At 56.4% G+C, this 11924-nt stretch overlaps 1 protein-coding gene across 1 annotated transcript in view; it reads left to right on the top strand.

Moving 5' to 3' along the window:
* Positions 1 to 603: 603 nt before the first annotated feature.
* RASGEF1A (RasGEF domain family member 1A) overlaps positions 604 to 11924 on the top strand; it is a 39411-nt gene continuing 28090 nt past the window's right edge. Inside the window, exon 1 of the mRNA XM_007451158.1 lies at positions 604 to 692. Coding sequence (XP_007451220.1) covers positions 675 to 692 — 18 coding nt within the window. The 5' untranslated portion in view covers positions 604 to 674. The remainder of the gene's footprint in view (positions 693 to 11924) is intronic.

Below are 11924 nucleotides of genomic sequence, written 5' to 3'. Positions count from 1 at the left end.
CCAAGCACCTGCCGTAGCTCTGTAGTGGACCTCTACGATGAGGTGAGGTCGGGGAGGGGCAAGAGAGGCTCGAGGGAGGATATGGGGGCGCACGGGGCTCTCCGTTAGCTGGATCTCACCAGGACGACTGCTCCTACCGCGCGCTAAGCCCCGACCCACACGGCGCCCCTTCGCAAGCCCACCCGGCGCACCCAGCACCGACACCCTGCCATGGCCTCCGTCCTGACGCCACGGCCCGCTCCGCCTGCACTCCCAGCGCCCCCAAATCCAGCGCCAGGCCTGTGCGCCCTGCCCACGCCGCGCCCCTCCCGGCGCCCCAACCCCTGCACCTTCGCCACCGCCCTCCAAGCAGCGCCCCGCCCCTCCGGTGCTTTCCCCGCCCCTTGAGCCACGCCCCCTCGAACTCCACGATGCTCCGGCCCCGCCCCTGGCCCTGCCTCGAGGTCCCTCGGCCCTACCCCGTCCCTCGCTACCCCTTGGCACCTCACCTCCGCCCCGTCCAGAATCCTAGCGTTCCCGGCCCTGGCCGGGCCCCGCCTCCCGGGAGGAGACGGGCGTGGGGTAGTCCGCGGGCGGGGCGGAGGGTTGGAGCTGCAGTGGCGCGCGGGGAGAGAAGCGGCGGCACGCGGGACGCCCGGGGCGCCGGGAGACAGCGCTGGGAGCAGGCAGCCAGGATGTTTCTGGAGCCTCAGGTAGGGCTGCGGCGCGTGGCAGGTGCCGGGGCGGCGGGTCGCGGAGGCGGTGACGTGGACGAGCTCGCAGGGCAACCCCTTGGTTACAGTCGGACTGCGGGGGTCAGGGGTTCCTGGGCCGCCGAGCTCGGGAAGCGGTCCTGACCTCCGGACAAGGAGTGTGGCCATCCTGAGAACATCTTTGGCCAGGCCTGGAGGAAGCCTGCCCTTGGGAACCACTCTCTCTGTGGGTCCCCACTGAGACACCAGCTGTCAGGTGGGCTGCGCCCAGGGCTCAGAACGGATGGGCAGCCCAGGCTGCTACTGCCTTTCCTGGCACGGCCTGTGGACGCTGGTGATGGTCTGTGGCCGCGTGGCACCTGCACACCTGGTAGGGACCCATGTGGGGTGGACAGGGCCGGACAGGCAGGAGACAGCAGCCCCAGTGACAGGGTCGGCAGGAGGGTGGCTGCCCTGGGACTGGCACAGGCAGGCTTATAAGCGCCAAGACGACAGTGGATCCTTTTCTGGACTTGAACATAGAACCACCTGTTTGCCCTGGAGGAGGTGCGGGGAGAGGAGGTCTGTAATGAATTGGGCACGTGGGAGGTGTGTATGTGTGATGTGTGGGCGAGAGTGAGAGTATGTGAAAATGTGGGCATGTTTATATATGGAGTGTGTGTGTGAGAGAGAGGGAGAGGCAGGGCGGGCAGGACTGTGCCTGTGTGGGCCCACAGACACCTGTGTATTTAAGGAGAGTGAGGCCCAGCCTGGGGCTTCTAGGGGTGTGGACCTCAAGGTGAGGGGCAGCTTCCTTTCTACAGGAAGGGAGGCTGAGAACCTGTCCTGGATTAATCCCGAGCATGAGGCAGTGTTGCATTTCCATGGCTCAAACCCTTCCTTTGAGGCAGTCAGGCAATGTGATTCAGGTGCCGCTGTTCTAAGCCCTCAGCCTGGAGCTGACGGGCGTAGACCCGAGACCTCAGGCTCAGTGCAGGTGGGGCACAGAAGGGGACCACAGGTGGGCTGACTGGGCCTGGCTGTGCCCAAGAAGCAGGACTCATTTAGTCCTTCGTTCTTTCACTTATTCATTGCACATTTATTGAGCACCCGCTGTGTGCAGGCACCATGGATTCAGAAGGGAACCAGAGACACCACCGTCCCTGTCTTCATGGCTCACCTTTTAGCAAGAGAGGGAAAAGAAAAGCACAATCAAGAAATGGAATATGGAATGTTACGTGGTGATAAGCGCTAAAGAGAAAAAGTAACGCAGGAAAGAGGAATAGAACATATCAAGGGTGCATATCAATGGCAGGGTAGTTTAGGTTATCAGTGGTAACCAAACAACCCCCAAAGCCAGGAGCTTATAACAACACGTTGTAATTTTCACTTATCGGCGAGTTCTTCATGGTTTGGCGGGGCCCTGCTCCAAGGCTTCCTCACTCAAGGGCCTGGGCTGACAGGTCCCATGGCAGAGGGGGAGAGAGGCCCTTGCACTAACCTTTCAGTGCCCCAGTTCAGAGTGCCACACATCACTTCTACTCACTGCTCTTGAGCCAGATGAGTCACAGGGCCCCACTCAGTCTCACTGGGACCAGTAATGCCAATTCTGCTCAGCCCGGCAAGCAGGGGTCCAACACATTTGGTGCCCAGCACACTGACCACCAGTGTGGGGCAGCTGTTTGTGCCTTGGGTGAGGCAGTCAGGGGACGCCTCAGCCTGAGGACCTGCTGGAGGAAAGGGAGGGAGATACGTGGCGGTGGGAGCAGAGGAGCACAGCAGGAAGAGGTCAGGCAAGGCTTCGAAGAGGACCAGACTGGAGGCCGGTGTCAGGAGCAGAGCTGGCGAGCGTAAGCACAGGGGCCCAGGGGCTCAGACCAGGGAGGTGGCAGCGGAGGAGGAGAGAAGGGTCGATTTACTCTGAAGGTAAAGCAGGTGGCCTTGCCGACGGCGGAGCTGTGGTGTGGAGATGGAGAGGAGACAGCCCACTCCGGGAAGGAGAGGCGGGAAAGGATGCAGGTGGAGCAGGGGGTGGTCGGGGAGGAGGTGGGACAGGTTGACACCCCGGGGCCATGTCACCTGGCACTGGCTGGGTGTATGGAGTTAGGGGAGAGTCTGGCCTGGGGTGCTAATTTGGAGCCCCAGCTTGCTCCATCCTGCAAGCCTTTGCTGCCTCCTGGCCACGCCGCCTACACCTGTACCTGCTGGCTCAGGACAGCCTGGTCCAGGCACCACGCCCTCATCTTGCTGGGCCTGCCTGCTGCTGGGTTTGGAGGAGCTTCGTGTGAGCTCCACCGGGGGAGGCAAGGTGAGGTGGGGGGCCACAGCATCTTGTGTCGACCTGGCTGCCGTCCCCGTCCGAGGTTCAGGAGCATTGGGGGCAGTACCACCTGTAGGTCACGTACCCACCAAGCACAGGGACCACAGTGGTGCAGGGACTTTGCGGGCTAGGCCATCTGGGAGAGCTGCTTGGGGGTGGGGAGTCACACACTGGCTTTGGGATGGGTAGGGTTTGACTTGAGAGACGGAGCTGAGGTACCTGTGGAAGCTGCCTGCACCCTCCACAGTGCTGGGCTCCTTGGCCCTCACCCTCTGGGGAGCTGCTGTTGAGTGACCAGAAGAGGGCTGGTCTGTCAGGACTGTGGTGTCACAGTCCTGACAAACAGTCCTGATAAAAACAGGTCAGCCAGGAGACCTGTTTTATCTCCCTGCTCTTCCTTCACCTAACCCACTGGAAACCCCCTGCTCATCCTTGGAAGCCCACCTCCAAATCACCTCCTCCAGGATGCCCTCCTTGACTTCTCCCTACAGAGATAGTCCCTCCACCCTTGTGCCCCCTCAACACCCAGCCAGCACAGACCTCTAATCCCGAGTCTCTCATACTGCACTGCGGTGTTACTTCTACCCCTAGTGGCACACGCTGAGCTCCATGGGTTCTTCCATTTCCAGGTGTGCAGCACAGATCAGTAGGACCTCAGGGATGTTTGTTGACTGAATAAGTGAGGGAGGGAAGAAACAGACACGAGGGCTGGAATGGCCCACGGAGGCTGCCTAGTTCTGCTTCCATGTGTTACACGTGGGGAAGCTGAGGCCCACAGGTGCTGCGGCTTGCCTGAGTTCAGCCAGGGTGTCAGGGGTCACAGCTGGCCCCCTACCCAGGATGTCCACTGTGCCAGGTTCTGGGCTGGCTGGAGCCCTGTGGGTTCCAGGACAAGGGGAGCGCAGAGGCAGACAGATTGGAGGGCCCTGGGTGATCGGTCAGGTGGGAGCATGTGGACGGTGGCCCCGGGGTCTCCAGAGGAAAGCAGCCAGGGACCTCCACCGTGGTTCTTTGCTTCTCACCCCCTGTAGCCCTGCAGCCCCCAAGAGCTCTGGCCCTGTGGCCTCATGGTCGCCGGCCAGCCGGTGGGGTTTCTCTGGCACACCCACTGCCCTGTGTCTCAGCCTCCAGTGGAAGAACCCCACCCTCACTGTCCTGCTCACACCGGCCTGCCTGGCTGGGGCCAAGCCCACGGCATTCCCCAAAGGTCAGTGTGGCTGCCGCACGAGCCGCCCCCTGTGGTGAGTGTGAGTCAGAGAACTTGGAGCCAGCTCTCGCGTCTCCTTTAACCCTCACGAGGTGGCTGTTCCAGTGACACAAGAGGAAGCTGAGGCTCTGAGGTGTAAGGCAGCACCCTGAGCAGAGCAGGAAGAGGCGACATTCATTCTGGGGCTGGCCGACCCCAGAACCTGGCCACCCTGTGCGCACCAGGACCCCATGCAACCTCCTTAGAAGAGGGGTGGCAGGCCCCTAGAGGTGCCCAGCCCAGAGGGCAGAATGCTGTGGTGTCAGGGGTGTGTGGCCAGTAAGGGGGCTGTGGGCCGGGTGGCTGACCTGAGTGGCAGAGCAGGCCCACTGGGAGCAACATGTCCCTGCCCAGAGGCTGGGAGACCTGCAGAGCTGGGAGGCCCCAGGGCATGCACGCACGCACGCACGCACGCACGCACAGACACACACACACACACACACACACACACACACACAGGCACTGGCTCACACACACCCTCCTCCCTTCTGCCGCTGGGGTGAAAGCACGCACTCCACATGGACTGAGTTGGGATGTCTTTGGGGATGGGAATACCTGTCTCCAGGCGAGGTTGATAGGTAAGACAGCGATCTTTAAAAAATGTATGTTAGGTAATTGGTAATTAAGCTCTCAGTATTTTGAACAGATTTTTCAGCTGGGCTCCCTGGAAAACCCAGGAATGAATTTAATTCATTTCTCATGTATCTTGTTAACATTTTCTTATCTTAGTGTGTTTTCTGAAAGGTACAAAGCAACTTTAATTTTTAATTATTTTTTATTTTTTAACATCTTTATTGGAGTATAATTGCTTTACAATGGTGTGTTCGTTTCTGCTTTACAACAAATTGAATCAGCTACACATATACATATGTCCCCACATCTCTAGCAGTTGTCCTTGGCTTGATCTTCATTTTAATGAGGAGGCCTCTAATGTTTTACTGTTAAGTCTGAAATTGGCCCTAAATTTCAAATACATAATCTTCATCATGAGGTACATATCATTCCTACATTAATTGCCGAGCGTGTACACCAATTGCCGAGCGTGTACACCAGTTGCTGAGCGTGTACACCAAGAGTGGATATCATATGAGGCTTTCCTGTATATAGCAGAATCATCAAATGCCTTTCCTCCTGGGACCTATTAATGTGTTGACTTATTAGCTTTTCTGAGCTAAATCATCCTGTTTCTGGAATAAATCCCACTGGGTCAGGCTCGATTGTGCTTTGAAATGCTGCTGGGTTCATTCTGCCGATATATTGCTTGGGGTATTTTTCATGTATATTCATAGGTAAGAATTTATACCTACTTTTCTATTAGGGGAGATATTTGTCACATTTATAAATCATGGTTATGTTAGCTTCATAAAATGAATAGGAAAGGTTTTCAATATGAATTGTGTAGTCGAAATAGTTTAAATATCATATAAAATTATCTTACTCTTCAAGGGTTGAAGTAATTCATTTTGGAAACTGGCTCAGCCGGGGCTTGCTTTTATTTTTCTCTGAGGTTTAGTTGGCTGTCAGCTTACTTAATTTGTACTATGCTTATTGGTCTTCTTGCGTTCTAAACATTTTTAGTCTATTTCGGTTATTTGTATTTTGTAGGTAACATCCTAGTTCAAAATGCTTTCAGACCTTTTAGCACAGATTTACATCATCTATTCGTTTAAAGTTTCTTCTCCACATCTGTGGTTAGAGTCTCTTTTTCATTCCTCTGTTTTTGCATTTCTCCCTCTCTTCATTCCTTTCCCCCCGTCCCAGTCTCGATCCTTCCCTCCCTCTCTCCCTGTCTGCCAGCTTCCTTCCTTTCTTCCATCCTTTTGTTGATTAGAATTGCCAGAGGTTTATCTTTTTAATTTGTGTTTCCAAAAGAAAATCAGCTCTTGAATGTAATCAGCAAGTTCTACTGTCTTCCTTTCCTTAAATCCACTAATTTATCTTTTAGTAATTCCTTCCTCTAGTTTGCTTTGCTGTATGTCTGTTTTGTTTAGAAGCTCTTTTTAGCTTTTTGTTGTTGTTGTTGTTGTTTTGTTTTTTGTTTTTTTTTGCGTTACGCGGGCCTCTCACTGTTCTGGCCTCTCGCGTTGCGGAGCACAGGCTCCGCACGCGCAGGCTCAGCGGCCATGGCTCACGGACCCAGCCGCTCCGCGGCACGTGGGATCCTCCCGGACCGGGGCACGAACCCGTGTCCCCTGCATCGGCAGGCGGACTCTCAACCACTGCGCCACCAGGGAAGCCCCTCTTTTTAGCTTTTTAAATCAAGTGCTTAGTTTGTTTTCATTTCCTCCTGTTTATTTAAAATATACTGAAGTCCATGAATTTTTCTCCGAGTACAGCTTTGGCCATGTCGACTTTCATGAGGAGATTTCTTATAAGGGTTATTTTTCTGATGTGTCTGTAATTGGAGTTTTGATTGCTACTTGAACACAAACATGATTTAGGGAAGTATTTTTAATCAAGTGGGTGAATTTTTTTGGTTCATCGTTTGTTTATTAATATCCAGCTGTGTTTATTAATATCCAGACACATCATTCTGTCACCTGTACATTTCTGTTTGGGTACTCCATCAGGGTTTCATTGGTGATATGATGTATGAACAATGTGGATGAGTGCTCTCGGATGGAAGAACATGCCGTGCTGCCTTTAGGCCGTGGGATTTCATGCATTTTTCTCTCCATGTTTCCATTCCCACGTCTTGAGAGAATGCCCTGCAGTATTTTCATTCCTTTCTGCCACTCGTCTCTTTGGGTCTGAACCACATGTCAGGAATTGTAGAAAGTTCTAGTTGTCATCCTGCCTGTCTCTGGTCCACGAAGAGGAGCTCCCTGCCCTGTGCTTGGGTACCGGCCCCATTGCCTGGGCACAGCGGGGCAGGTGTGTTCTTGGCAGTTTGCCTTGCACTTTCAACTCTTGGCAGAAAGAACCAGCCTGCAGGCAGGAGCCGTGGGCTGTTCCTGGCTCTGCCCTGCCAGACAGTGTGGCCTCGGGCTGTCCTTCGCCTCCTGGGCTGCACCTCATCTGGACAATGGCCAATAATGCCTTGGCGGGCCCTGTGGGGATGTGTAGGACAGCCCAGTAGGTGGAAACCCCCTGTGAGTGTCACTCATTGGCAGTGAGGCTGCTGAGCTGTTTCAGGGAGGGTTTGGATCGGGCTGTCCAGCAAGGGGCCCCGTGCGGACACGTACACAGCTGGCCCTTGGACCCTGCCCTGCTCCCCACAATGCTGCGCTTGCTGGCCTCACCTTGCACACTGCCAGCAGGTGGCTCCTTCTGGGCCAGGCCTTGCCCATCTCGCGGGGACCCTGGCCGGCTCCACCTGCCTTTGCCTCGCACCTGCCCTTCCTGCTCCTGAGCCTGCGCTGATGGTCCTGGGTTTCCTATCAGATCGTGGTGGTTACACACACCAGGGTTCAAATCCCAGCTCCCCTACTTTGGAGCTGTAAGGCCTAAGGCTGATGACTTAAACCCTTGGGGCTTTGTTCCTTGTCTGGAAAATGGGGTGACAGCTGCCTTGCCAGCAGTGTGTGCAGGTTGGTGTGCGGGGAAGTGCACTGCCCTGGGGAGGGATGCGGGCAGCTGTGCTGCTGGTATTCCTGGGGGCTGGGCTAGACACCTGGTTACCAGCCCCCAGGGCCAGGGGACATAGGGCATGTGGCAGGAAAGCTGCTTGTGTACAGAGAACGTGCACAGGGAGCGGGAGATGTTTCTGCTGGAGGGTCAAGACGCACGTCCTGGTCCTGTTTCTGTCCAGGCCCAGCAGGGAGCTGGGCGCCTGCTGCCCTCCACCAGCAGGTTAGCGTACAGAAGTTTCCAGCTCCTGCAGTGCAGCGGGATCCCAGGGCTGCCACTCTGGGTGTCTGCCAGGAGGATGACAAATTCAAGCGAAGGAAATTGATTTTTATTTGTTTTTAAACACAAAGGAAAATCGTTGCTCAGCCTAATTAGATGTCATTTAAAAATAAAAGGACTATACGTTCTTTTTTCTGTACCCTGGCACCCCCGGGACGCAGCCTGGCGGGTGGAGTAGAGGCTGCTACTCACTCCTGGAAAGGCTTGAGCGTGGCTCGGACCCTGCCCCCCTCCCTCCCTAGGGGCCCAGCCTCCCTGCCTCCGAAGGACCCTGAGCTCTGACGCAGCCCCCTGTCATCCTGCTCGTTCACAGCCACGCCCTGCCGCTCCTTGGGGTCCTGCCTGGCTCCTGTGGCTGGAGCAGGGGGAGCCTGGGTCAGATGCTCCCGCCTGGAACCTGGGGTTCTGGTGGGTGGGAGCTCTGGCTGCCCCAGATTCTGCTTAGCACACTTATGAGCAGCAGCCTTAAGTGGATGCCCCATACAGGAAGGGGATCCCAGAGGTGCAGTTCCAGTTGAGGTGGGGGGGTCTGCGCCCTGCCTTCCAGCCCGCCCTCCTCTGTGGCACCTTGCTGGAACCCCCAGAAATGACAGGAGTGCCTCCCCAGGTTGTGTCAGTTTCCACACGGAGTCTGAGGGTCACCCGGCCGCATGCAGGAGCTCAGGGTGACCCCTGTGGAATCTGAGGCCGGGGTGTGGGGGGAGGGGGGGAAGGGGAGGCCCCGGGCACCCTCACCCTGCCCTGAGGGCCCTGAGTGGGAGGCCGGCTTGCCAGCAGCCCGCCCTGTGGGGAGAGGGCAGGGATTCTCTGAAATCCTACCTGCTCCTCCTCGGGCCTCTCAAGGCTCAATAATGGGATGGTTATTGGCGCACAGTGACATTTTGTCTCTTGAGCAGCCACCAGAAGAAGCTGACTGGACAGAAAGGCAGAACAGGAGGAGGAGGAAACCCCAACGCGGCAGAATCTGTATTTAGGAGTGTGAGGAGGAGATGGCAAGATTCCTGTAGTCAGTTCACATAGGATTTGGTAATAGGAAGGAATTCAGAAGGAAAAAAAAAATGAATCATGCATCTGTAACAAAGCTTTAATTGTTCAGCATCTCTTGGAGGCCGGGCCTTTGTGGAGAAGGCGCCAAAGTGCTGCGTGGCTCTGGCCCCCAGGCCAGCCACCTCCTGGCTGGAGCCCGGCCTGCAGCCCTCCACCGGGGCCGGGCCTGCCCTGGTGGCCCCAAGCGTACACGAAGGTAAATGTGGCTCTTCCTCCCGGCATTTGCGAGTACGGTTTCTTGAAGCTTGGTTTATGTGAAAAACGTCACCCCTCGCCCTCCTGCCCCCGAGGCCCATCAGGCTGGGAGGATGGGAGCTGCAGGGTGCTCCTGCGGCCCCGCCTGCAAGGATGGGGCCGCCGTGCCCTCAGGAAGACTTCTTCCCTGCTGGCATGGCCACAGGAGTACAGGGGTGAGGACTAAAGAGGGCATGTCACCCCTACCACTCCCCACCCCGGGCAGAGCAGCCACCTCTAAGGCAGAGCCATTCTTCTATTAAAAAAATTTTTTTAGAAGACTTTTGGCCGCACTGCAAGGCTTGCGGGATCTTAGTTCCCCAGCCAGGGATCAAACCTGCGCCCTCGGTAGTGAAAGCAGAGTCCTAACCACCGGACTGCCAGGGAAGTCCCCAGAGCCAGTTCTGAGCGCCACCTGCCAGGACAGGGCAGTGCAGCCGGGCCAGTGGATCTGTATGCCTGGACAGAGGAGGCAGCTTCTCCCCACTTTCTTCCTGGCCGCACCAGGGCCCCGTGGCTGCCCAGGCTGTGGAGAGGGGAGAGGGCCTCAGAGGCGGGATCAGGATAGGGGCAGTACCAGCTGCCATAACTGTGTCTAGGAAGGCGGTGGGTAACCTGGAGGACGGGTATCCCAAGTGCCTGTCAGTGTCCTGCAGTTCTGACTCCACTGAAACCAGCAGGTACTAAGCATGTCTGGAGCATGGTGGCCTCCAGCCGTGCTCACTGCTGCCTGTGAAGTTGCTGCTGTAGGTGCCATTTTACAGAGAGGGCTCTGGCTCCCAGCTCATGGGGTGGCCGGGCCTCCACCCAGCCCGTGTGCAGCCAGATCTTCAGCATGTGGTCCCAGCAGATAGGACCAGGGCTTCTGGAGCTTAAGAGACACACATTTCAGCTCAAATTTAGGAAGCTCTGAAAGCTGGGGTTTGGGGAGGGGAAGGAGGGCCCCCGGGAGGGAGCTTTCTGCCTTAGGAGTGTCTGAGTTCAGTCTGGCAGCTGCTCTCTCGACCCTCTCCTCTTCCAGAGCACTGCTCTCCTTCTAACCCCTAACATCACATCCTCGTCTGTGTGGTCATCACGCGTGACAGCCACAGCCTGCTCCGGGGGTCTCAGTGGGGACAGAGACCCTGTTTCCTTCACTGGTAGATCTCCAGTGTGTAGGCAGGTCCTTGGTGCCATTTGTGAATGAATGAATGAATGATTGGTTAGTCTGTCGGTCAAAGAGCAAGGGCTCTGTGGAACACCCCACCTCCTACCCCACCCCAGTGCAAATGACATCAGAGAACCAGACAGTTAGCCCTAGAAGGGTGGTTGGGTCCATTGTGCAGACGGGGCAGGAGGCCTGGCCTCAGCTGCCCGAGGTCCCCAGCCGAGCTGGGTTCCAGTGTTGCTGGCCCTGGTTCAAGCAGCCAGCATGGGTCTCTCCCTAACTGTGGCCTCTGAGAGCTGATGGGGCTCCTGCCTGGCTCCCACCAGCTCTGGATTTTTCTGGAACTGGGATGAAACCAGAGACAGCCCCCTGAATGCACTCATTCTGAAATCTCGGCCAAAGGCTGCCCTCCTGGTTAAGTGGCCCACCAGGGTGTGGGCCAGGGCTGGCACCCAGTTCCCCCCAGGAACACTTTCTCTCTCCTCCAGCCAACAGAGGGGAGACTGGCAAGATGTGTAATTTTCAGTTGCTAATTGTGATGCCCTGCAGCTTGCTGAGCTAAAAATGGTCTCCATTTTGTTGAGTAGGTCAAAAAATAGAAGTCCATGTGCTGCCTCCAAAAGAAGCACCACTTACAAAGCCTGGCAGAGGCAGGGGGCTGACTCGTGCCCCTCCTCCACCTCCCAGCAGATCCCTGGGGGCTCATGCAAGATGGTCCCTCAGGGCCATTTTTGTCCCAGTTTTCCAGGAAGCTGGGATGCTTAACTTGGCATCCATGGATGAGCTTCTGGGAGCCCGTCAATCCCTGAAATCATATGCAGGATGCCGTGGGAATGGGCACTTATCCATGTGCCCAGGGCGAGGGCCTCAGCCTTCATCTGATGCTCAGAAGGTTATACCCCAGCCAGGCGCAATGATGAGGAGAAATGACCGTCCCCAGAAGGAGCAGGGCAGTGGGGCAGGCAGGCCTGGACAGACCTACTCACCACCGCCTGCCTAAGCAGCCTAGTGCAAGTCGTGGGCACTTGGCATCCTCATCTAAGAAATGGGAATCTCCACACCGCCCCCCCGTGGGTTGGAGGGATTGCGTTGCGATGAGATATGTAAAGCCCAGCACATGGCTGGGCTCCCAACTCCTGATGATAAACATTGAAAGTACCAAAGGTTAGTCAAAGAAAGCTTCTCCCTGCTTCTCCATTTCTTAGAAATTTCCAGAATTGTAGACTCCAGGATTGGAAAGGGTCCTGAATTCTGACTGTGCCCTGGGAACCTGCCCCAGACAGCTCCTCCCTTTCAGAGTTGAGTGGGGGCCTGACACTGGTCCCGTCCAGCTGTGCAGCAGGCTGTCCCCTCCCTGGGCTGCTGTCCCCATTCTCAGCTGGGGCAGAGCTGGCTGTGTCTGAGGCTGCC

The sequence above is a fragment of the Lipotes vexillifer genome, unplaced genomic scaffold (assembly GCF_000442215.2).
Source record: "Lipotes vexillifer unplaced genomic scaffold, Lipotes_vexillifer_v1.1 scaffold1309, whole genome shotgun sequence".
Classification (NCBI taxonomy): domain Eukaryota; kingdom Metazoa; phylum Chordata; class Mammalia; order Artiodactyla; family Lipotidae; genus Lipotes; species Lipotes vexillifer.
Note: the sequence above shows the minus strand (reverse complement) of the source record. Positions and strands in the feature narration are given on the sequence as shown.